This window comes from Labrus bergylta, chromosome 1 (genome assembly GCF_963930695.1).
Source record: "Labrus bergylta chromosome 1, fLabBer1.1, whole genome shotgun sequence".
Lineage (NCBI taxonomy): Eukaryota > Metazoa > Chordata > Actinopteri > Labriformes > Labridae > Labrus > Labrus bergylta.
The window spans coordinates 35,588,945-35,615,894 of record NC_089195.1 but is presented as its reverse complement, the minus strand read 5'-3'; the positions used below and the strand labels follow the sequence as shown (position 1 = coordinate 35,615,894).

Here is a 26,950-nt window from a genome sequence, read left to right as displayed (position 1 = left end):
AATGGAACACAGTGGAAGGAAATTATTTCTTTATTTTGAAAAATCAACTTTTCATCAAGTCAGTAAGATGTTTCATGTTTGTGTGTGTACAGAGATAAGGCTGTGTTTAGCGTAGCTTAGCACAAAGACAGGAAGCAGATAGAAACTGCTAGCCTAGCTCCGAAGTGAACAAATAAGCGTACTAAGGCCCCGTGTCCACCTAGCGTTTTTTTTTTTCAATCGTTTTCAGTGAGGAGAGAGCGTTTGCAGGAGCAAGCGGCCGCCTGGAGAAAAAGTGCAGCGCCTAGCATCTTTTTTTTCAGAGCACTCCACCTTTTTTGTGCGGCCGCTCTGAGAGCTCAAGTTGAAAATCTTTCAACTTTTCAGAAAGGCGCTGTTGACGTCCCCGGCGCTCTTTTCCAAATGTATGATATTCTCTGTATTTTAGCCTCCTACAGATCGTGTCTTGTACTCACATCCTCCTCGTTCCGTGTCTGATCGGGAAATAAACGATCTCAAATATAAAACATGCAGTAAAAAGTAACGGAGCAGTGTGGGTCATACAGCGGCCGTTGTCAAGAGACTGTTGTCATGGAGACAAGACGGACGTGCAGCGCTTTTCTTCTCTGAGAGCACAGCCAGCGCTTTTCTGCCAGGACGAAACGCCAGGTGGACACGGGGCCTTACATTCTCTGATTGTTGGACAGAAAGAAAATCTGAACCTTTTTATGAATCTGTAAGTTAACATTGAGATATGAGAAAACAGAAGAACGTCAAAAACGAAACTTTCATTCAAACAAGAGCTTCTCTCTTTCTTTGTGTTCAGATGACTTTGATAAGATGGCAGCCATGGTGACGCTTTGCATGTCTGAGACCCAGAGCTGGATTTAATCAAATCCTAACAGGGCGCAAAAATTAATTCAAATAAATTAAATAACTAAAGTATTCTGTCTGTCCTTTGAGGGTGTTCCAGTACATTTATCCCTGGGTCTTATTTGGACATATTTTTGGGGTCTAAATTACTAAAGGTACAAAAAGATTATGAATTGTTCATTTATAAAGATTGTTTCGGCCTGCAGCAGCGAAACAGGCTGAAGTACGGTGGCTGGGAAGTGCAAAACAAAATTACAAGCGTGAAACTCTTTCACCAAAGCTTGAGACAAATCGACCCTGATTGTAAAGACATCTATGATCAAATGTTAGAGTCAAAGAGACCAGGAAGGGGGAGGAGTCAGGGTGGGGCCACCTGCGATTGACATGTTGTCACCTCAAAGATGTCTTGTTATGATCGTTTGTACTCAAAGATCCTCTAGGAGGTTTTTTTATTAAGATTACAGTAAACAACATTCTTGCTAACGACATTCTCGCAACAGTAGCGTTAGCTTATAACTTAGCGTTTGCTAGTCTCTCAGGCTGTGTCTGAAACCATAGAGATTCATACTATGGGCAGCTGTGCTCAGTGGGTAGAGTCGTCGACTCTCAACCGAAAGCTTAGGGGGTTCGATCCCCAGCTCCTGCAGCAACATGTCCGATGGGCAAGACACTTAACCTCAAATTGCTCCCGCTTCCCGCCAGCCAACTAGCGGCTTAAAATAAAATTTCCGTGCTGAAATACATTAGACATGTTTCCGATAATAAAATGACAGCGTAGCTGAATTAGTAATGAACCTGTGCATATTGTTGTTGAACACTACATGCTGACGGTCGCGCTAGCTTGATGCTAGGTCACTGAACGTAGCTCAGACTGGAAGTACGTCATGTGATCCATAATTTAGAATGTTGCTAATGGTCGGGTTTGTATGGAGCATAGATATTTTGAGTGTAGTACGTGGTTTCAGACACAGCCTTAGTGTTCTCCAGTGTCAGCATCTTCACAAAATATGGTCTCTTCTTTCTACAAGAAAAACAAAATAGCGACAACCCAAAAAAGCCAAACTGGAGGATGAAAACAGCAGTCAGCAAACAACGCTTGACTTCTCATTTGCAGTCCATGGATCTTCTCGTGCTGTCAGCTGTTCAGTAAAAAAGGAGAAATATTCCGAGATGAACCCATCTCCAAAATTGTGCCTTAGGTCCTCTCGGCTGGAGGCGAACAAAAGGGGGAAAAAAAATCGACAATATGACAGAAGATGAACTTGGTGAATGGATAATGTGTTCATGTCACCACAGGATGCAGATGAACTCCTGTCTCCAGAGTTCACTGTGACATTCTCTGTGTCGACGTCTGACAACCAATCACAACTCCAATGTCTAACGTTTGTCTCTTTCTGAACAACGTCAGCTGGTGTTTGGTGTCTCTCTTGAGTCCGGAGGTTTATTCCTTCTCATAACGTTTCCGGTCTTTAGAAGGATTTGTCAACGGTCCGTTAAGCCAGGCTCCTCTGTCGCGGCTTGATCCTCAGATACAGCTGTGAAGTAAAAAGAGTCTCATTAAAACATTTAAATACTGAACTCTATTACATAACACGGTTGAGTAACAGGATCCTTTTTCTAAACCTGATTAAAACAGAACACAGTTTGTGAGAAAGTGGAGGAGGCAGCAGCAGACTGACACCAGCAGAGTCTATGTTGAGAGCTTCATGAACGGAGCAGTACGTCAAACACGAAGACTGTCGCAGACAACTTTTACATCAGGGTTGGCAAGAGACCAAAATGTTAAGTTTTGACATGATGCAAATCAAAATAAAACAATACCAATACCTGTTTGGTCACCATGGCAACAAAATAAGAAGTACTATGCACTAGTGTTGTAGTCAAGGCCACAGTAACCGAGACCTAGACATACCTGAGACCAGAGTGCTCCAAGATCGAGACAAAACCAAGACATTTAGAGATCGAGACCGAGTCAAGACCAAGACCAAGGCAGGGCGAGGCCGAGACAAGACCAAGACATTTAGGGATCGAGACCAACTCAAGACCAAGACATTTAGGGATCGAGACCCGAGTCAAGACCAAGACATTTAGGGATCGAGACCAACTCAAGACCAAGACATTTAGAGATCGAGACCGAGTCAAGACCAAAACACAACTTTACTTCCCCCCTTGACTTGAATTAAGGAGGGAAATGGCTCTGGGGACAAAATAGTGCCTGTGTCTATTGTTGTTGTTGTGGTCTCTCTATGCTACTTAAAAAAGACCATTGGTGTTATTTTTCATTTTCAGTATCAAAATTGTAAACAAATATTTTAAAATTCTGCAATATTTAAATAAGCAAGATTTTTTTCAAATAAGCCAAAATCACCTAATTTCTGTAAAGTAATAACATTTCAACACTGGGAGGCCATTTTTTTGTAAGGAGGTGTGAAACTGCGCCTACTCAGGGCATCAAAAAAGTTACACTTGGATGCGTACTGGAGAAAACTTTAAAAAAAAAGGAGGTATACCCATACACCAATTCCACTGGACTAAAAAGCCAATTTTGGCGGCCATCTTGAAAAATGGTTTCCATTTGGATTTTCAACCGGCCAAACAGGGAATAAACCCCAGGAAACATCTGAGCCAAAATGTAGCTTTGATCATATTTTGCAAGTGTTTCCTGCTTTGTATGTGAAGCTGATGAATCATAGTATCAGTCTAATGTACAAACAGTCAGCTCTGTCAGCAGTCAGGAGAGAAACTGGTCGGCTCACCCCGAGGAGGTTGCGCGGGATGTAGCCCTCGTGGTCGCCACATCTGGCCCACCACCACTCGGTCTCCATGTCGTCCTCACGCCTCAACACCGTCATACAGTCGCCCTCGCTGAAGCCGAGCTCGTCCTCACTCTGTGGCTCGTAGTCCCACAAAGCGTACACCACGCCCCGGTTCATCACGCCCATCTTCTCCTGAACGCCTGCCAGGACAAAAACAGAAACCAACATAAGAAACCGGACCATCTCGACAAAAATCCCCAGACCTCGATGTAAGTGTGTTATTTTTTATCAGGCATTGAAGAAAAGTCTGACATCTGAAACCCCCCTTAGATCACAATAACTTCTGTATGTCCTTTCTTTGTTTCCTGGGACTGAAACTTTTCAGTGTTTCTTGTTATCCCCATTGGAGCCGATCATCGTTAACCCTTGACGGATCTTTAACATACCCTTAAATAAATATTGCACAAAAAGTAAGGACATTTGTGTTTTGCAGATTATTTCTTCTTTGTTGCTTCTTGGCAATAATTCTTATACCGTTGGAAAGCCTGTTAATTTCCCTTTTAAATTGTGCCACATTTGTAAGGAACATGCATTTGTGGGATAAGCAGCAGAGCTGAGTATGTGGGTTGCGGCCATGAAAAACTTCTCTGCCAATGCCAAATAGCTTAACAACAACAGAATATCGCCGCCTGCAGGCATGAAGAGTTATTTCCTCTCACGCATGCGCAGACCGTATGTGGTGGTTGGCCGTCCTCTGTAGTCTCTGTAGTAAGTGCAACTTTTTGGTCAAGACGTGAGGTGACGCCACAGGTAGCCTTCATCGCCACTAGTTCTTTGCCGTCTGATTGGTGTGTCAGGGCCTTTAGACCCTTCAAGAACCCTTGAAGTAACTTGGTAGTAAAGTTTTCAATACCAATTTAAACCCCTTTAACATCTAGTGCTTTTATTTTGAAGGTGGAGAAACTTGAATGTGATGCTTTGTAGTGACGAGACTCTGACGGCGGTTAGCTGTGAGGAGTTTTGCCTCCACTTTAACACAAATCACAGAACAACATTCAAATCATTATGGACACTATAGACCAGCTACTCTGGATCTAGTACTTCAGCCTTGTAGCGTTCTGTCTCACCGTAGAGGAACTGGGAGCACTGGGCGTAGCCTTCCTCCATCTCTTCACATTTGTCGGCAGCCGTCTGCATGTCGCTGTGCGTCGTGGCGAACACGGCCGCTCCCGACTCCACCAGGAACTTACAGACCTGAACGTTGTTACAGGATGCAGCGCAGTGGAGGGGAGTCCTGGAGAGAGGAAAAAGTATGATTCAGACAAACTAGCCGACTGGACTGAGCTTGACGGCAGAGTAAAAAGGCTGTGATTAGACCATTATGAGGGATTTACAAAGGGACATCATCTTCGTATAGCTAGTCGACTCACCAGCCGTCGCTGTCGGCAGCGTTTGCGTTGACTCCAAACTGAACGAGAAACTTTACAATCTCAGTGTGCCCAGCGCAGACGGCATTGTGCAGCGCCGTGATTCCTTCGTCGTTTGGCATGCTGGGATCTTCCACCTGCAGGACACACACAAAATTACAGACCATTTATTTTATCAAGAGCCAAGCTTCTGAATTCAAGCTGTTAAAAGACTCTCTTTAAAGCCACCAGACTCTGATAAAGATGATATTTTTACCTCACATAAAACATGAGTTATCGGTTTATGTCTGCCTCGATGGACAAGGTTGTTTGTGTTCACAGTTTGGATATAACACAATAACACAAACTGAGTAACTGTGATAAATATGGGAGATCTAAAATTGTGATTTTGTGTTGCCACATTCATTTTCAGTCTACAGAGAAAATTTTTGTATCTACCACCAACAGAAAAACATCTGGTGGACTTTTCCATCACATACTCAATTCAGTCGCTGGTCATTAATGGGTTAAAAAGATCCACAGGACGTTCTTTCACTGTTGGATTTGATCATGACTCACATCATAAATGACCCTCTGGACGAGGTCGTATTCCCCCTCCAGGGACGAGTCCAGCAGCAGGGCCAGAGGGTTGAACTTGACCCTCACGCTGCGGTCGCCCCGCTCTGAGCCGGCTTTACGGAGGATCGACTTCTTACCCTGAGGACAGTCACAGGTAAAGTTAGGGATTTAAATTCAAATCAAACACTGTATGTAGTTATCAAGTGTTTTTGTGGCTCACCGGAGGCATTGCGACCTGTCCTGTGACCTCTGGCGGCTGCAGGTGGAGCCCCTCGTCCCCCTGCTCCCCCTCTACACTGGTGGGGTAAGGCGGGGGCGGGTACGGGGGGAACTCTTCTGAGAAGTAGTCCCGGGGGGCGGGGGGACACACCTCCTTCTCCTCCTTGTCCCCCACAGGGGGGTGCAGGGGGCGGCAGGAGGCAGGGTCAGGAATGGGTGAGCGGGGGGGTAAAGGGGGCGGGGTCAGGTTGTCCTCTGGGCTACTATCCAGTGGTTGGTTGAAGTTGTCGACCTCGGGCATCACATCCACATCTCCCATCCATTCCTCCTGAACTCCAGGCTGTGTTTCCCCCACTGGACCAACCGTCTCCATGGGGATGGTTTCCATTGCAGCCAGAGTGGTCTTTTGATAGAGCAGCTTCTGGATGTTGGGCCCCCCCGGGCCCTCCGGCTCCGTGATGGAGCTGCGTTTCTTCAGGGGCCGGGGGGCGTGGTGCAGCCGGCGCCGCAGGGCTTCCAGGTCGGCGTCGCTCGGGTTCCTGTGGGGGTTGGACAGGAAGGGGAGGAGCTTGGTAGGGCTGAGAGGTCGAGGGTTGGAGCGTTCTGATGTCTCTGTAGTGACACCTTCGCTGTTACCAAGGCAACTGTTGTCAGCCTCACATCCGTCAGAGACAGCGGACCCTGAGCTCAAGGTGACACTGTCTGCAGAGAAGGTTGGCTTCTTTGGTTTCCCGTAAACTGAGAACAGAGAAGAGACACTGAAGTCAGACTCAGTGTGAACAAAACCAGCAGTAACAGTGACATCATAAGTATAAGTGACATCATCAGATACACCTGCAGCAGTAACAGTGACATCATCTGTAACAATCAATCAATCAATCAATCAATCAATTTTTATTTGTATAGCGTCAACTCATAACAAGTGTTATCTCGAGACACTTTACAAAAAGCAGGTAAAAGACCTTACTTATTGCTATATTACAAAGTTCTGGCCTATCCATCATGAACACTTTAGCAAAGCAGCAAAAGTTACAGTGGTAAGAAAAAAAAAAACAGTGACATCATCTGTAACAATGACCTCTGTGCATCACCTCTGGTGCTGCTGCGGGGCAGTGTTCCCCCGCTCGGCTGGTAGCCCTTCCCTGGTGTGGCCTGCTGCGTGTACATGGAGTAGATAGACGAAGCCGCCAGAGTCTGAGGCTTCTGCAGCAAAGGGGGCGGAGCCTCCGAGAGCTCAGGGGTGTATGGGCGTACAGCGGCGGCCGGTGGGCTCTCCTGTTTGTGGGGCAGAGGGAGGGTGCTGCTGTGGGTGAAGAGAACCCCCGCCGGAGCTCTGGTGTGGTGACCCCCGACCGGCCGTGCCTTACCTGGGAAGGTCCCCGTGCTGTAGGCGGGCTTAGAGAGGGTCGGAGGGCCGGAGGTGGAGAACGGTTTGGGCTTAGATGGAAGTGGAGGTGGAGCCGCCATCTTTGAAAGACCTTTCCCTGCAGCCTGAAGAGAAATACAGAGTTAGCACAGAAATACTTTGTCAACAGAGGAGGATAAATCCCACGTTACTGGCTCTTCTTTGATTTGCAAGACAATGAATGAAGATGGAGTTTGAGACTCCTTTGATACCTGATTGTCTCTGAGCAGGTTCTCAGCGCTGTGATTGGTCCGTGAGGGAACAGGGGGCGGGATGTCGGACACAGAGAGACCCTTCTGATCAGAGATGATTTTACCACCTACAGGAGGGACAATCATCATCATTAAACATATTTTTATTTAATCTGTAGCATTTTTAAACAAGCCCAGAAAGAGAGTTTGTTTTTCAAGGATTCATTAAAAATCATCAAAACATTTCTTTGATGTCGGCCATCTTTAATTGGGCTAGCTGGAGGCAGGGGCTTGGAGGGCCAAGTATTGAGAATATAATCAATACAAAATAAGAGAAATAAATGTTTTAGCCGTCCTGTGATCTAACACTGACAGACAGAGGAGTCTTAAATGTTGCCTAAAAGTCACCTCACATATTTTAAAGACATTGTTTAAAGCGTGCAGGGACTGACCGGAGCTGTGACTGGACATCCGAGGCAGCGTAGACGCATGGCTGTACCCTCCACTGGATTCAGAAAATGAGCCGGTCCAGTCAGAGAGTTTGTTGATTGTTGTTGTGGCAAAACCTGAAAAGTCAAAACAAACACAGTTGGTACAAGCTGCAGACACATTTCAAATCTAAACATTTTTACCTCTCAGTCATTTACACCTTAAATATGTTGAGAGAATCATGACCCAGGAACGAAAATCTAGTAAATACCCTTTAAGAGTAAATTCTGGTTCAGTACCTGCAGCTGGTTTTACTGGTCTGGGAGGCGGCTTCAGGGACGAGTCTGGCATGGGGAGGGTGGCGGTGCCGTCAGGGTACGCTGGCTTCACCAGAGCCTCCTGTCGGGCCTGCACTGGAGGCCCCTGGGAGCCTGTAGTGGAGGACGACTGGATGTACGGACCCACCGCCGCCACTCTGGAGCCCCCGCAGTGCTGAGGTGCAACGCCGTCTGAAGTCACCTGCAGAAAGCGGCATACACACAATAAGCAGAGTACAATGTCTACAGAAGGAAGCTTGTGTCCTCTAAAGAAAATTGCCTTACTTGGAAAAACTTCCTGGTAGAAAGTTAGAATTTAAATTAGCATCAGATGCACAAACCAATTTCATGCTCGCCACAAGTTGTGTCATGACTGAGTGTGTCTAAACTCACCGGCAGGTTCTCCTTCTGCTGCAGGGCGGCCTTCTTCTTCCAGAGCCGCTGTCTGAGCTCGGCCAGCCGTCGGTCCATCGAAGCCACCTCCAGGTTCCTCTTGTTCAGACTGTCTCTCTGCTGCTGCAGCCGGCCGCTCTGATCGTGGTTCAGCTTGTTCCTCAACTGGGAGGTCAAGGATGGAGCTCAGTGAAAAAGAGGGAAGCTAATATCGCAAAGGCTACATCTGCTAGTTAGCTTGTAGGCCCTGCTAAAACTTGCTAGTCTAGTAAGCTGGTTAGCTAAATGATCAACCATATTATTAAGCTTATTTTGAGCTATTTTCCTGAAATGTTAGTTGTTGCCTTCTGTTTTTAAACTTTAACTTGCTTCAGGATTTCAAAAAAAAAGAATGCATCCAAGCTGAATTATTTTAACCTTTTTTTGGCTAACACAAGTTGCAGGAACTGTAGAGAAAAGATCAACTTGGTCCAACATGGTAACCCTAGACTTGAAAAACTCTTGTGATATTTAAAAATGTTCTTTCATTGCTGTACTCAGAGTTTGTTGTTTTTTGAACAAAAAAAAACATGACTAAGACAGACTTTGCTTGCTAACTAGCTAACAGAAGCATTACAGATCATTAGCTTTAGACTTTTGCCAAGATAGCTAGCCAGCAAGTTTGACAACTAGCTTTTTTTATTTAGTCTTAATGTTGTTTCCTCTAAGCTAACCAAACTACTACTATTACCTAATGTTTCAACTATGTGATAAATGTGTTCATAAAATATGATACCTTGGATATGATATGTATAACATGATAGGCTACGATACAACACAATACGAAACAATGAAGTGTGATAAGTATGATAAGATTCAATACGATGGATACTATAAAAACATGCTACGCTATGCTAACTATACCACATGATACAATTCTATACAGAGTCCAAGTTCAGAGTCCAAGTTCTGCAGACATAGTGGGACAGTCACAGTTTGGTTTATCTTCAGCACCAAAAGTAAATGGTTAGCTTAAGATACTAAATCTGCAAATTGAATCTGACATTCATCAAAATGCGCTCACATTATCTACTGACGATTAAAAAATAAGTCCTCGTCTGAGCGCTCACCTGCAGCTCTTTATAAAGGCGCTCCAGCTCAGCAGTGGAGGAGGTGTTGTTGTGATAGGACGGAGGAAAAGGAGGCTCGAATCTGTTGCTCCTCAGCGCCTCCAGCTGGTCGCTCAGCTCCTCCACCCTGGACACGGCGACCAGCAGCTCCCTCTGCTTCTGCTGGAACAGGCCGGTCATCTGCTCGATCTCCTCCACTGACACAGAACATACACAAGAACACAGACACGTTAACAGGAAGTGGAGAGTGCACCATTCAATTCAATTCAATTCAAAAAACTTTATTCGTCCCTGGGGGGCAATTCAAAAGCACACAGAGCAGTAAAATAACAACAGTGCAGGTAGACGAAACATTTTAACCTAAATATAAAGTGCCAGTTTAAATACAACTTAAAGCTTAAACTTAACTTAAAATATAAAATATAAAAATAGTAGATATAAGTGGACAGTGATCGGACTGACAGATGTAAACAGATGTAAACAGAACTGTGTGCAGTAAACAAGAAATAAATACAGACATACCTATGGATACCTCAACAGGTCCTCTGTGGATACCCTTATCTGAGTCATGACATTCAACAAAAACTAAAACACCTCAATCCTAAGAGATACTCCTTTTATTTCAGACAAGAGGACCTGTCTGACATATTTTTGGACCAACAGGCATAACAAGTTTATAATCGCCCCAGTAGATTTCTCCATCTAGCAGCAGTAATACAGGCTGTAATGGCTGCAGTGTAATCTTTGGGGATTGTTATTCTAAGTGTCTGACAACATCACAGAAAGGATCCTGCAGAGATAAACCTTGTTGTTAACGAGGAAGATTATTTGTTTAACCACAAACAGCTGTTACATCACTCTCGTTGAGTTTGTTGATGCCATTACACTCTGTTTCACTGCTGAACAATGGACAAATAAGCTGGTGAAATTCCTTAACTTTTTTTGACCGTTCGGTCATGTAGACCCTAAAATCTGTCAAGAGACAAAGCTCCCAGGGATTCAAATCCAGTGATCACCCTTTAAAGATACAGTATGGAAATTCCTCCACCAGGGGGCTCTCAATCAAAACAATAACAAAAGATGATGTCGAGGCTGGCGGGGAATCATGGGAGTTCTCTCTGCTACCACCCCGTCCCCCAACCAAAGATAAACTTGTCGTGTCTGTCATGGCAGCCACGTCCCTTTAGGACTATAAAATTACAGATTTCTCTGGCTTTGATGACTACTGGAAATATTTGAGGTGATGTAAGTATTCTTATGTAAACATTGTCATAAAATTCTAAATATTGTATGTTTAATAGAGCACATTCGCAGTTGTAGCCATTACAGTCTGTTTCCCGTTGGGCAATCTATACTGACTTGGATTAAAAATACCAGAATTCTCCTTTAAAGAACCATTCAAACAAATGACACTCTCACACACACACACACACACACACACACACACACACACACACACACACACACACACACACACACACACACACACACACACACACACACACACACACACACACACACACAGCACAACAGATGTGGAAGGATTAAACAGTCACAGTTACATGTGAATGAACAGTTCATTGTAAATCTTGTAATTTCCATAATGATGACCCGAAGTCAGGGTCACATCTATCTGATCTAATGTTGTTTAATCTGATCATGTCTGTGCCGTCTGGTCGACAGTTTTCATCAACCTCGTTCTGTCCATCTGCTCATGTATACATGTATACATGTTAAATACATCCATCCATCCATGCCATCTGGAGTCGATCCCAGCTTTCATTGGGCGAGAGGCGGGGTTACACCCTGGACTGGTCGCCAGCCAATCACAGAGCTGACATACAGAGACAGACAACCAGCCACACTCACATTCACACCTACGAGCAATTTAGAGTCAGCAGTTAACCTAACAAGCATGTCTTTGGACTGTGGGAGGAAGCCGGAGTACCCCGAGACAACCCACACACGCACGGGAAGAACATGCAAACTCCACATAGAGAGGCTCCTGTCAGACGGGGAATTCAAACCTCCTCGCTGTGAGGTAACAGCACAAGCCCATGATAAATACATCCTGCTGCTTTTTATGTGACCATCTTGATAACAGCCACTATGTGTCGCTATAATCAAAGTTTGACCGCATTGAATTGAATTAGGGGTGGGTACCAACCTAGTTTGCTATTGCTGAGGCGTTTCTGCTCCACCTGGCCCCTGAGTCCCCGGACCCGTCGCAGTTTGGCCTCCTGGTTTTGTGCATTCTCTCTGAGCTGCTGCAGTCGCTCCTGTTCAGAAACCTCCTGCTGCTGCTGACGCTGATCCTGCAGCTTCAGGTACCGCAGCCGCTGCTCCTGCAACACCGCGGGAAAACCAGCTAGTTCATTTATTTGTGTTAGAATAATGAGTGAAAAGTAAGGTGTTTATCTTCACTGGATATTGGTCATGTCCGGTGTCTTTAAAGAGATTGATGTCACAGCTTTGAAAACAAAACATGTTCCTTTCAGTTAATTCCTAGAGTCCTCTGTAGCATGACTTTAAGTGATTGAAGTGGTATATTGGAAGTTATATTGACACCAGCATTAGCATTAGCATTAGCATTAGCAATAGCATCACTTTAGTGTGCAGGATGTGTCGTACCTTGGAGGCCAGGAGCTGCTGCTGGGCGTTGATCTGCTGCTGCTGCCGGGTCGCCAGATCCTGCAGGTCGCTCAGCGTCAGGTCAAGACGAGGAGCTGACACCTACAACACACAAAAACACACACAGTCAGTCACCTTCTGTACAGGGTTTAGAAAGATGTAAAGTTAAAGCACAGAAGCCTGAGGACGTAATAAGATTTTTGTAAATATTTTTTTACTTTGTTGTTGGTTGCCTTGGTAGCTAGCTATTTATCTGTTCTAACATTAGCTGCAACGCTAACTGCCAACTGCAATATAATAAGCAATGCTAGGCTAAAGACGACCTGGGTATCACTCTGGACTTTTTGTTGTTGTTAAAAAAAAGGCCTCTCACCCCGTTTTCCAGACATCTCTCCACAGAAGCTTTCACCTGGTTCCTCTTCATCATCGGGTCTGCAACTCTGGATCCACCTGAACAAGAAGACAGACTTCAGTTGTTGATGCTACCTTAGAAATGAGTATGCTAACAGCATACATTCATAGATGGTTATGAGGGTCAGAGTCCACTGTTTTTGGTACAGACTGATTTTTTGTTTGTTTGCATTGCTGAGGAGAAACATTTGATTTGGACCAAATGCTTGTAAACAACTTCTGATATCAACATTATGCAGATGACACCCATGTTTATCTGTGTAACCTGATGACCTTCCTTTGTTAAAATATTCCCAACTGATTACAGTTCAAAAAAGGTTTATTTTGAAGCTTTTGCGCCTTTACTTGAGAGATAGGACAGTGGATAGAGGCAGAAATCAGTGAAAGAGAGAGAGTGGGGAATGACATGTGGAAAAGGTACCACAGGTAGGGTTCATGTCTGGGCCTCCAGCTTTGAGGACTGTAGCCTTTGTACATGGTGCATGTCAACTAACCACTAGGCTACCGGTGCCCCTTGCAGCTCAAAAAAGACAAAACAAAATCTCATTGGTGCTAAAAATCGGGGGAAAGGAAATCTGTTCACATTCAGCCTCTCTCTCTCTCTCTCTGAGGAAAGTACCACCCAGGTCAGAAATCTGATGTGGATTAATCCATCACTGAAAGCAGTCACAAACAGAAGAGTGATTTGCTCCTGGTTTTTGGGACAGAAATAAAAAAAAGGATCCCAATCCATCAACAAAAAACACCAGAAAAACCTCAGGGTCCAGCTACTGCACGTAAGCTGATTACAATTTGATATCTTCTGTAGTTTCACACAGAACCTCCGACATTACCCAATATGAACAAAAACGTACTCATGATACCATGAAAAGGAAGTTATTGACCAGCTACTTGTCCCTTTGTTAGTATTGATCTTAGTTATCTGATTGTCTGACTTCAATGTCAGGGCATAAAGGCCTGTGGACTGAGATGGAAATTTCAACTTGCGCAAAAACAAAAAGTTTGCAATTTTCATGTTTTTGCATTGATTTGTTTTTAATCCTCTTGCCTTAAACTCAACCTGTCTGTAAATGTTTCTTTGTCGCCCTCTGGTGGTGGAACGAACTTCTATACTTCATTCGATCTGCAGAGTCCCTTTGCACCTTTAAAAAAAAGCTAAAGACCCAGCTCTTTCATGAACACCTACAACCTTAATGATGATGATTACGATATTCAGGATGGTTTTGATGCTGATAAAAACTTTTAAGAACAGCTGTCGATGTTGTGCTCTGCCTCTGGTCACTTCCTGTCAGCACCTCTGGTCACTTCCTGTCAGCACCTGTGGTCACTTCCTATCAGCACCTCTGGTCACTTCCTGTCAGCACCTCTGGTCAATTCTGTCAGCACCTGTGTGTGTGGTTGATACTTAAAGCTGTTTGTTTGCACTTCCTGCATTGTTTCCTCCTCTCTAGATCCTTGCTTGTCTTGTTCTTACTCTCTTTGTTTGAATTGTAGGAAATTGTTGCCTCAATTAAGACTCTTTTTTGAGCTGCAGCGTTTTATTTTGTTGATTTCATAGCTGGGATAAAGAAATGTGTTGTGTTGCTGATTGAACACAAGGAGTCCTGGAGTCAGTACTGATGACGCCCCAGCAGTGAACTCTGAGTTCATGCCTCTGAGAATGAGGTGTTCCTTACCTGCATCCCGCCCTGGAGCTCTCTGGTGACGCAGGAGGTAACGAACCTCCCCCCTCTGTTGCCCCCATCGCTGCAACGCCTCAAACATCCGCTCTCCTTCTCCCACAACGCGCTCTGATTGGTTAAAACAAGAAAATGAAAGATATAATTATTGGTGTTAAGATGTCATAGTTCAGATCTTCAGAAGTTTCTTTATAAACTCACCTGAGCCTCTCCACATCTCGGCCAGGTAGCAGTCGGCCTCTCCGGGCTCCTTGCAGAGATCGACCACATCCCGGCACAGCGTCTCCGGCGTGATGGGAACCTCGTTGAAGTGCTGGTCGTTGTTGCTCAGGTACACGGTGAGGAACATCTACAAACACAGAGCAGACAGGAACAGGCTAAATTGATTTATCCCATGAATAGTGACATGCATCTGATGGAACATTTACAACTCGGGCTTCAGGATCAGAGATCAAACTGAGAGTGCCGAGGTCACATCCTCTGTACCTTTAAGAGAGGCAGTAATGTGTTTGTAATACTCTAAATGTACCCGTTTCATCTCTAAATGTACTGAACTGTCCAACACTAATTCAACTAGTCACTGCCAAAAACATAAAGACCGTTCTTGTAGAGAAAAAGGAAATCTTTTAGAGTTTCTTCTGAGATGATGACCCTCCTTTAAAGAAGTTTTATTCAATCTGTTTTGAGGTTTTCTATGTAGGATCAATATTGGAGATGCTTTTGGAGAGAAGTTAGAACGCAGAAAGGTTTACAGGCCGATGCAGAGCTGGATAAACACTGAAGCTTCAGTGTCCACCACATGGTGACCTGTGTGAGCATCCACTCTAGAGAGGAGGGGGGGGGAGACAGCTCTCTATAATGTTTTGAATTTGGACTGCAGTACCCATTTTAAACACTAGGGGTCAGAGTTACATACTGGAGGACAAACCTCTACATCAACAACCCCTGGGGTCCCCTAACAAAAGGTCACTCTCTGTAGGGATCCTTTCTGTGATGTGTCAGGCAACTCTGAGTGGACGAGCTTTGATTTTGTTGCAGCCATTACAGCTTGTTTCACTGCTGCAGGCTGAAGGAATCTACAGCTCTAATCCCTGCACCTGTTATTCCTTTAAGTTATTTAAATCCCCAAAACGTAACATTCGAGCCCAGGTTTAAAAATAACACTGAGTCTCAGATTCAGGAAACAAAGAGATATGAGATGTGCCAAAAGATTAAACAAACTTAACACTTCTTAATGTCCATTTTTACAATCAAACAGCTTTAGAAAGTCGGCCTGTCTTTGAACAGATGGTGCTCGTTGTAAATATCTGACATGACCGGTTTCACCTTTATCAGAGCTCTCCGTGCTATTTAAGACTAAAACAGATATTTGTGGACATCCTGGAGCTCCCATGATGCATTGGGCCATCTGTTACTTCAGCAGGGTATCTGCTGTCAGGCCCAGAGCCAGATTGCCTCCAGCACCTCCCGCCAACCTGCAGACGGCCGGTGTTCAGCGTTTTCCAGCCTGTATTTATCCTGATACTGAGCTGATTTCTTCCCTCTTCTCCTCGCTTCACTCCGTCTGACATGACAAACGAGCGGCCGTCTTTGACCTTTCAGATCCAGAGCAGACACTCACTGCAGCACCGTTCACACACAGCTTGTTGTTGCTGTTTCTGAGGTTCTAATAAAGCTCAGGCAGGAGCAGACGTGAAGAAACAGCTCGATTAGGTCCCTGTATTTTTGGTGCATGAGAGGAAAAGGAGAAAGGGATCCCAGACAAATAAACTCCAGCTGCTTCTTTGTGGTAGAAACAGATATAGGGCTTCCCTGACATGAATATAAAACAGCCCATGGTGTTTCCCAGGTCACTGGATTGTCCTTCAGGGTTTCTAAAGATTTGAAAGCAATGCTGAGTGTTTGTGCATTCAGCTCAGTCTCTCTTCTGTCCTCATTCTGTCTTTGAATGAAGCCTGAAAAATATTTTCTTTTCACCACAATAAGTCATTGCCAAGATTCTAGGAACACTATGTATCTTCAGAAAAGTTGTGCTTGGAACTGACGAATCCAAACTCTACACACTCGCACAACCAGCGAACAAAAACGGACAACAACATATCCTAATAAACAGATTTAATCTCAGCCTGTTTTCAGATTTTATCTCCAAACTCTTCAGAACACCAAGTGTTGATTTATGTCTTACAAATCTTCAGGGAAGAAAAACAAGGCCGAAAATATGACTTCTAAAAAACTGCAGTTCCTCCAGTGTCCAATAGAGTCTGTCTCCTGCAGTGAGTCAGTCCCCATAGAGCCCCATGTTAAAATGTCCAACTTTACAGCTGAAGTTCCTCCAGGGTCCACTGGAGTCTGTCTCCTGCAGTGAGTCAGTCCCCATAGAGCTCCATGTTATAAGCTGTTTTCACATCTGCACTCCTGAAAATATCTAGACAATTTAGCCCTAATAGAAATGAACATGTTTACAGCCTGGTACAAGAACAGTTTGGGGTCAAGGGTGCTTTAGTACGGTACAGGACAACTTAGCCTTGTTGGAGTGCACTCTTAAATGTTGATGTTTTTGCTTTCTTCAGACTGGCCAAGAAGTCTAAACTCCAGTTCATAAGTGAGAGAAATATGCACCCCATTGATTATCATATAGATGCAGCTAGTTAGAGGTTCTCTCCTGCTCCACCTTCTTGTCTAAGTACGGTCACTTCTGAAAAATAAAGGAAACAGGAAGCTGGTGGATAATGTCAAAATAAAAGCTTTAAAAAGGTAACTGAGTAATTAATGGGTCTACACGGTTGGCCAAAAAAAACACACCTGACATTTGATCGATTCATTTCATTGGTTGGTTTCAAGTAGACTCTGCTATAAATCAGCCAGAATAACAAAATAACCATCCATATGTGCTAAACTTGTTGTTCGTATCGGAATAAAACGTTTGACTTTGAAGTTAGCAGATAAACTATGATCCTTGCTGAGAAACGAGATTCCATCAAAGAGCTTACAGAAAAGCTTCCTGCGGTGACCTGCAGGTCAAACATCAGGAGGATTTTTAATAAAAGTCTAAATGTTGTTTTTTTTAAGTCCTTATTACTCAGGGAAAGGCTTTTTAAGGTAGGATTCACTCCGTCAGTGCCGTCCTGGTTTGGCCGCTCAGAGGTAGCTCGCTCAGATTACGCAGCTTAATCAACAGAAAACTCAAGAATCAAAGAAAACATTCAGCTTCTGTGAAAACGCTTCTATAAACTCAATGACAGAGATAAACGAGTCCTCCGTGTCCTCATGTCCTACATACTGCACGGCTCTGAGGGAGAACTGGAGCGCGGCTGTTTTCATTCAGGTTCCCTGCAGATGAAGTGGGTCACCGCCGTCAGTCACAACGCCAAGGTCAACCAGGAAACTCAGCGGCCAATCAGAGCGTGGAGAGGAGAGGCTGTGCCCCTCTCAGGACGACAACAGGGACGGGGGAGTGAGACCTCCTGTCATTGACATATAGCTGGTTATTAAGGCTCTATAAGGGATAGCGTTGTCATGGTGGCAGAATTTTAAACTCCCCTATGACAGTAGTTCATGTTTGATAACATGGGAGCAAAAAAACAAGCTTTAGATAGACACCCAATATTGTGTCATTTCCTGTTTTCAGTGATCAAGTTGCATGCTCGCTGCTGCACAACTTCAACATTGCAAGAATATGTTGGCAATGTTTTCTGGATACATCACCAGCCAATCAACATCAAGAAAGGGCGGGGCTTCTGATATCAGCTTTGTCAACAACAACGGCGGAGGAGGTAGTTCGTCTTTTCGAGGGAACAGTTTCAGGTGTAGAGCTGCTGCTGATGTCAGGACACGACTCCTTTACATGTATATAGTCATGCATGATACCTTTTTGATACCATGTTTTAAAGGTGACATATTCTCCTCCTCTTCTTCAGTTTAAATAATTCTCAGAGCTCCTCAAAACGTGTGTGAAGTTTCTTGTTCTAAATCCACTCTGATCCTGTATTTGATCATGTCTATAAACCCCTCTATTTCAGCCCTGCTCAGAACAGGCTGTTTCTGTGTCTGTACCTTTAAATATGTAAATGAGCTGTGACTGACCACGCCCCCTCTCTGGAAGGGTTTGGGTGTCTCGGGCTTTCTCGCTCCATGTCCTATTGTTTACGGTGAGAAGGCAGACTCAGAGGGCAGAACAAACACCTAGCTGTGGGAGTGTCACCCACCTGGGGGAGGGGCTACTGCCCTTTGTGATGTCATGAAGGGAAAATCTCCAAACGGCTTGTTTGAGCACACATTTTCGGAAAAGTGGAGCAGGCAAAAGAAGGAGAGGATGGACTTTTCTCATCATTGGGGGGTTTGTAGACGGACTAGAGACACATTAGTGTTAGAGAAACATGGGGAAGTGGATTTTACATGAATCATCAACAGTATCGAACAGTTGAAACCTTAAAAATGTTTTCCTGCAATTTGATTAAGACAGTCTAAAGAAGTTTCTCTACAATTATTGGGTGCCTAGGACTTATATTTTTTGTTGCCATGGTATCAAATATTCAATGATATCAAAGTTTCATGAAGCTTACTCTAAACGACACCATCATTCAGCTGTACTGAAGAAGACTTGAAGACTTGAATTATCCTAGACTCCTATGGGATCAGACTTTGTCGCTGTGTGTTTCTGTCTTTGTTTCTCTCGGTCAGGGAGTCAGTTGTTGGGCAGGTCGAGTCCTCGTTAGGCTGCAGCTCTTAATCCTGTCAGGAATTAGCACAGCATCACGCTGCTTAATTCCACCCTCAGACCCACAAACATCCCCTCCCCTCCCCTCCCCCTTGTGCTGCTGAGAGGAAATTAATGAACCATGGACCATCTGAGGGAAGTCAACAGCTTCTTCAAAACAATGACGAGTCATCGACATGAGGCGAGGTTTAATCCTGTCGCTGACCAGTCTGAGACACCACAACAATACATGTGGTCATGCCATTTGACTGACTGTAGTTCATGTTATTATGGGATGTCCAGTAAGGCTGTTGATGTCTTTTGCCTGTTTTATGTTATCATGCTCTTGATGAAGGACTTTTTCCCCTAGAGGGGCCATAAAGGTTTCATTGATTATAAGAGTTCTTCTCTCTAAACGGGTCAAGACTGAGAGGTTATGATGAAAAACTTCCTTCATGAGCTGCATCTTTGTCTTCAGCATTTTAAATTGGAAACATTTTTCATTAATGTTGCTTGAAACATGTTGCTGCTATTGTGTTCAGAACAGGCTTTAAACTTTCCAAACACAATAAAATGTTTCTGTTTAAACATCTGACACGTCTTCTTTAAACCATTTTCAATTAAGCATGGGACGTACAGTCTTCCAAAAACAAAGACATTTCTCGGTTTCAACATTTGATATGTTTTCTTTGAGCTATTTCTTAATTCAATTTGGGGTTTAAATGTTTGTTTGTACATGCTGTCTCCCCCGCACCCCTCCTCTCTTGAGTCCATGCTCACGGAGGTTGCCATGTGGAAGCTTCAGTGTTTATCCAGCTCTGCATGGGTCTGTAAACCTTTCTGTGTTCTAACCTCTCTCCATTTTTCAAAAGCATCTCCAACATTGATCCTAGTTTGAGCACATTTCTGCTCGTAGAGCTGGCTAAACACTGAAGCTTCAGTGTCCACCACATGGCAACCTGCGTGAGCATTGACTCTAGAGAGAAGGGGAGGGGGGGAGACAGCTCTCTACAATGTTTTGAATTTGGCCTGCAGTACCAATTTTAAATACCAGGTGTCTCAGTTACATATCGCTCCTTTAAAACTCTGAGGTTTCACATAAACACAAAAATACAATAACAGTTTTGAATCCATGCAGTCTGGAGGCTTTGAAGGGCAGGATGTAACGGCTGAATCCACCAGACTCCATTGAGATAAACAGTCATTTCCCCTTGCAGGATGAAGGGGAGTTGCTGGTCTACCCCGGCCTCCATCAGTCAGTTTGCTTTATAGCTTTTCTCTTTCAAAGATAAACAAGTTAACCAACAACTTCCTGTTCTGCAAAGTTCTCGAGAAGTCTGTTAGCGGCACAGAGAGCGATGCAACAGCTGGTTCAAAATAAACATCTGAAATTTAACTTTAAACACAGAAAACATAAAATACTGTTCGAGTGGAACTAATTAAGTATTGTTTGATTGATTTTTCCAGTGAGTCCTGGTGTGTGTGTGTGTGTGTGTGTGTGTGTGTGTGTGTGTGCACATGTGTGTTGTCTCTCTGCTTGGGGAAACGTGTAGCAGCTGGCAGTCGCATTCAAAAATGTTTTGTAGGCAATGTGGACCGGAGCCATATGGTCGCCAGCCTCACGTGATGCACCGATATGGGATTAATGAACCACACACACACACACACACACACACACACACACACACACACACACACACACACACACACACACACACACACACACACACACACACACACACACACACACACACACACACACACACACACACACACACACACACTGCCTGCTGTTCAGGATGCCACGTTAGACAACAACAAAAACACAGGAAGCTTCACTGAACTATTGTTGACACTGAGCTCTGGAGCGCAGGCTGCTCTCTGATTGGCTGCCTGCTGTTCATTATTAGGATCACTCACTCATATTTTCCTCGTCATAATCAGCCCGTTCTTTTTGTTTTTCCGACGCCGTACGTGTGTGTGTGTGTGTGTGTGTGTGTGTCGCTGTAGATTGTACACTAACTGGAAAAGGCTCTCAAACGAGGTCATCGGAAATCAATTAGCCCACAGTCAATATGAACAGTCACTGCGGCCTCGTTGACTCCTCAGTCACGATGAAATAAAAACTTCCAGCTGGAACATCGTAAACATCATGAGTACCTGAACGCGCTTAACGTCAGCATGATCCAGAACACGACGAGAGCTTCAGGCTGGTAGTTTGATTTAGTTTCTAATACAAAATAACAACAGACTTTATGGAAGGTCATTTCTTTTCAGTGCTGGTTTCCTTTCTCCAGGTACCCAAATCTTACTGAGAGTATTCTTCATTAATAACTTCAAAATTCACGGGGCACCGGTGGCCTAGTGGTTAGTGCATGCGCCCCATATACGGAGGCTACAGTGCTCCAAGCGGGGGCGCCCTGTGGCTCCTTTCCCGCATGCCATTCCCCTCTCTCTCTCTCATCCTGACTTCTGACTCTATCTTTGTGTTGTAGTATTGAAATCGGTCTTGGTCTCAAGACTGTTCCCTTTTTGAAGGTCTCAGTCTCGGAATTTAAAGCATTTTGACTCGGTCTAGTCTCTGTCTCAGACTGGGCGGACTCCAGATTATAAATCAAGACCGGTCAAGCCACTGATTGGCTGTTTTACCAAGTCATTACTGAGATTAGAAGGAAAAGAACAAATAACTTCAATTCATTCATATTTTGATTTTTATCCACCGGTTACGACTGCTACCTTCCCGGTGTTACGGTCTAAGTGAGGGACACGCCCCCTAAACGCAAGATGATGATTTTTCAGAGATATTTATGGTCTTGGTCTTGGAGCATTCTGGTCTCGGGTCTCGGTGAGTGAGGTCTTGACTACAACACTACTCTATACGACTCTGTCCTATCTCCAAATTAAAGTCACAAAAAGACCAAAAAGTAACCATGAAAAAATGTCTGCACGCGGTAAAGCTGCTTAACACGAGATTAACAATGACACCGCTAACGACACAGGCTAACGCTACGTCTCAGTCTGTTCTGAATAATATCTGCAGGGATGAACACTCTCTCTCTTTCTCTCTTCTTAGCCTCAGTCATCGTATCAAACAGAACAGAGACGAGCTAACTGGCTAGTGCCGTAAAGCTGCACGCAGCCCGCTGTCAAGCTAACATAGAGCTGAAAGCAGGCGATCAGTGGACGTGTGAGAGACTTACTGTCCTATTAGATCGACTTTGAAACGACTACTTTGAGGCGTGAAAGTCACACGTGTTGCTAACTGTACTTATTGGGTTCCAAACATGATTGCTCGTCGTGACTTTCTCACCCCGTCATCGAGAGGAACTTCCTGTTCTAAAGACAATGGAACAAAGCGCCCGACTGTAAATGAAGGTTACAACTTCCTCTGCTTTAGTTCCTCATCATCCGAGGAATACTAAAATAATACTGCTCCCATACGACCTTGAACACCGTGCGTGTGTCTGTGTGTGTGTGTCTGTGTGTGTGTGTGTCTGTGTGTGTGTGTGTGTGGTCGCTGTGGCAACAGTTACCAAGCAGCACGGCGAGCTCCGAGCTCTGCCTGCAGGATGAAGAGAACGCAGAGCGATGATCGGGGTGTGAAGCGTTTTTCAAGGAAGAATGTGTGAAACATTTAGGGATGGATTTACTGCCCGAGGAGGAGGAGGACGACGACACACACACACACACACACACACACACACACACACACACACACACACACACACACACACACACACACACACACACACACACACACACACACACACACACACACACACACACACACACGCGCACACACACACACACACACACACACACACACACAAAGACCTGCACGACCTTCCCCCTCCTTTACACGCTGCTGTCTGAATGATAAGTTTGTAAATGGTGTGAAGAGAAGTTTATTTCCTCAGGTTCCCCAAAGCAACTTCCTCTCCTCAACATCTACTTCCTGTTTCATCATTTAACATTCAACATCCTTCTCAAATAGCTCCAGCAGTTGTCCCCTCTGGGTTCAGGTCTGACACTTTATAGGAACTAGCGGCCCCTCAGTGGCTTTATGTTCAGGCTCATGTTTTATTGGAGAGACAGGACGGTGGATAAAGTCAGAGAGCAGGGCAGGGGATCTTTGGATGTCTCATGATTCAAAACAAATCTGGATTCAAAGTCTATTTTTGAATTAGTCCATACTTCAGGACCTACTCCAGGCATCTGATAGACTGGCTGAATTTCGATTTTTGGAAGATTTGAATCTATTTAAAATGTTACAAGATAAGAATTGCGAGCTAACCCCTTGGCCAATAACACACGACGCTTGTTTTGTTTTTGAGTCATGTTTCTGCCATTTCTGATGCACCCTCAGGTCGTGCAGCAGGTTTAGAGAATCGCAACGCTGATAAGAATTTGAAACATGAATCATGTCAATGAGTTGTCGCTCAGAGTTGCAAATTTTCAACTTGCACAAATATCCTGTGGATGTGCATCTGTGGTAGAGCCAAAAAAAAAAAGTTTTAGGGTATTAAAACAAGGCGTTTAAAAGTTTTAGGGTATTAAAACAAGGCGTTTCTTATCTCCAGGTGATTCTGATTCTACACTGCAGGAAACATACTTATGAATACCATCATGTTCTATTTCTGATTCTATCTGATGCAGTTCCAAAAGTTTTAAACACTTGAACTTTAAATCAAACGAGGATTTCACAACAAGCTTTCTTTTGGACAATAAATCTGCAGCCACATCACTAGACTCCTCTGAAGGTCAGACCGTGTAACAGAGAGAGACGTCTGACGGGACTCAGACTCAAACCAGGACCAGGGAGTCGCTGTGATCCACCGGGACCAGAAACCAAAATGTCTCAGTTCCCTTTTTTTTTAAACCAGGAGAGCCGCTCTGCTCTGAGGGGAGGCAATGGTTCAGAGACGGGTTCTGTAATCAGTGGAGGATTTACTGAACGTCTGCTGGAGACGTTTGTTGGACTGACGACGAGCTCGGCTGTGATTTGCTCTCTGCGCTGTTCCCTCTCTCTGAGCTTAGATATGACCCATTACTTCTATTATATTTAAATATACACCTTCCGATTGTTTGAACAGGACTCTTTAAAGAGCAAACTCATTGTTGGATAACCCGGTGAAGTTTGAGTAATCTCATGGTGTTAATAAGAGGAGACTCACATCCTTATCGTAGAGGGCTCTCTGTTTTACACCCACAAACCTTTGATCGACTAGCTGAACCAACGTTACTTTATCTCCATCCCGTACAAAGAATGCAAAAAAGAGGAGTTGCTCTAGGAACTGCACTGTGCCAAAACCAACCCCGACCTGTTCGATTCAATGTAACTGAAACAAAAACATCCTCGCACACATCTCGTTCTGCACTTTGGAGGCTTTAAAACAGATGAAATGATGAAGGGTATTGCGGCTATATCGGCCAAAAAAGAGTGCCGCGAGGGACTAAACACGGGAGTGAAGCTGTGACGCGCTGTTGTTAGAAATGACTTCCAGATCCAAGACGCTTTAGTCATTTATTCTTCCAAAAAACAACACAAGATACTACAACCGCAGTTATCGGGTCATCAAATCAACTTGCGATCGCAGTATAGTGTAGTGTGGCGGTCAACAGACATTTTCTCTTCCCACGCTCACCCCCTCTCTCCATCCAAGCCAAAAACCAGGTGAACAGGTGAGTGCGGCTCATATAATCACTGCCATCACCACAAGATTTCCGGTGAACACACCCACCACCAGGAACAAGCAGACCGCAAACAATAAACAAATCAGTGAACAACCCATGACACCAAACACACAATCAACTCACATTTATGGCTCCTACAAATGGGTTCTGATTGATTTTAAAACTTCGACCAAACCTTGCATTGTTTTAAAGTGTCAAATGTCTAAAAAGTATAAAAAGTTGAAGAGTTGCTCGAGTACATCGGATCATCCAGCAGCCAGGAAACAGTCTGTAATGGCTGCAACATAATCCACTTTAAACCTGGTCTCCATTCACACACTGATGGTAGAGGCCGCTGAGTAAAGAGTCCATCAGTATTAACTCATCCATTCATACACCGCTGAAGAAGCAGTGGGAGCAACTTGGGGTTGAGTTTCTTGCCCAAGGACACATCGGACATGTAGCTGCAGGAGCTGGGGTTCAAACCCTCGACCTTCTGGTTGAGAGACGACCGACTACCACTGAACCACAGCCGCCCTCTTACAAAAAGTTATCGGCATTACACAGGCTGTAATGTCTGAATCACAGTGCGTCCACTCAGAGTCGTTGTTTTTGTCCCTGACGGGCTCCAGTTGTTGCTAAAGGATCCCCGCAGAGAGAGAGACCTTTAAGATGATTGACACGTCGGACACGTCGGACACGTCGGACACGTCGCTGCAGGCTACCAACTGATCCACAGCCGCCCATGTCCGTGTCTCCGACGTCGTGATTTCAGGTCTCCTCACCATATAACTCCACACTGCCCCTAGTGGTTATGTGCATACTGCATGTCGCAGACCAGAACATTGATTTCTGAGGACGTGCAAAACCAACGCTCGGAAACCACCGCAGGATACGCAAGACTGATATCGTGCATTTGTGTACACGTAGTTAAATTAATTAAATTATTTATTTTAAAATATCGGAATCAGTATCGGTACAAAGGTATCGGAACTGAAAAAAAGTGGATCGTGCATCTCTATTAATTAAAACCCAGAACCAGGATGTGAGGTGATCCCTCCGTTTGTACTTAAACGTGTTTTTACAAACTTAAACTTCAGACAGATTGATCAACATGTCATTAAAGGATCTAAATAAACACACAAAGAGGTCTGTATTAAGACACGTGACAGCGTTACTAAGGTTACGGAGGATGGAGCCTGTTACTATGGAGATAGTTTCACGGGCTGAAAAAAAAAAAACGTGAATGGAAAATAAAACCGGAGTGTGTGTGTGCGTGTGTCAGAGTGTGTGTTTTCACACTCACCGGCATCATGTTGGCAGTCCTCCTCTCTGTCACACACACACACACACACACACTGCAGGGTCCTCGTGCCGCGCTGCTACCTGTCCTCCTCCTGTCTCCTCCTCTGCGTCCTCATCACATCATCCTGACTCCTCGGCTCCTCCTCGACCTGTTGCGGTGAACCTGCAGGCCTGAGGGAGGAGGAGTGTGTCTGCGGTGAGACGAGACCTCCGGACAGAAGAAGAAATCAGGAGGCTGTGAGAGGAGGAGGGACAGCAGACAGCGCTCAGGAGGAGTTCTGAATGAACGGAGCAGAAAACAAAGAGGAGGAGGAGGAAGAGGAGGAGGAGGAGGAGGAGGAGGAAGAGGAGGAGGAGGAGGAGCGGCTCTCCTGCTGGGTGATAATCCTGCTCAACGTCCACAAGCCGTCTGCCCTCTCGGGGTGTTTGGATCACAAGCGTTCAATCAACACAGCAACACCGCCCGGTGAGTCCCCCCCAACCGCAGAGAATATCACCACTTCCGGTACGACTTTCAGAATAAAGGCGTGACTCAAAGCACTGCAGTGGTGTCACACCTGAGAATCTCTGCATGCAATGATAATAACGCAGCCTGTAGATGATAAAACATCAGTGAAGAAGGTGCTGTATATGTTATGATTTATTACATAATTTGTATTTTATTCTCTTTGACCATCTTCCTCTTTCGTCCTCCTCCTAACTCTCCTCTCCGTGTTTTAACTCCGCTTTGACTTCATTGTGAAGGAACCTTCATATTTACCTCCCTTTGTTTGGCCTTTCCTTGTTCATTTTGGTTTATTATTATTTTTGTTGCTGTTGTAAAATGCCCCACTATGTATGTCCTTGAGTATCTCCTTGCAGGGATTTGTTTTTTCCCGAGGGGGGGGGGGGGTCTTGCT

General features: G+C 44.6%; 2 protein-coding genes across 2 annotated transcripts in view; one reads left to right on the top strand and one right to left on the bottom strand.

The window, feature by feature from the left end:
* Positions 1 to 12: 12 nt before the first annotated feature.
* Positions 13 to 26,193, bottom strand: LOC136180455 (apoptosis-stimulating of p53 protein 2-like). Its single transcript, XM_065960064.1, has 18 exons — positions 26,053 to 26,193; positions 14,579 to 14,726; positions 14,375 to 14,488; positions 12,661 to 12,737; positions 12,288 to 12,389; positions 11,824 to 12,001; positions 9,657 to 9,853; positions 8,548 to 8,712; positions 8,137 to 8,356; positions 7,861 to 7,974; positions 7,430 to 7,536; positions 6,904 to 7,303; positions 5,814 to 6,550; positions 5,594 to 5,731; positions 5,039 to 5,172; positions 4,736 to 4,902; positions 3,609 to 3,808; positions 13 to 2,387 (listed from the first exon to the last, which is right to left on the bottom strand). The coding sequence occupies exons 1-18, from the start codon at positions 26,059 to 26,061 to the stop codon at positions 2,346 to 2,348; spliced, it is 3,249 nt and encodes a 1,082-aa protein (XP_065816136.1). The 5' UTR covers positions 26,062 to 26,193; the 3' UTR covers positions 13 to 2,345.
* A 191-nt stretch (positions 26,194 to 26,384) lies between these two features.
* Positions 26,385 to 26,950, top strand: part of rrp36 (ribosomal RNA processing 36) — a 6,906-nt gene continuing 6,340 nt past the window's right edge. Inside the window, exon 1 of the mRNA XM_020660595.3 lies at positions 26,385 to 26,517. The gene's annotated coding sequence lies outside the window, so the exon portion shown is untranslated. The remainder of the gene's footprint in view (positions 26,518 to 26,950) is intronic.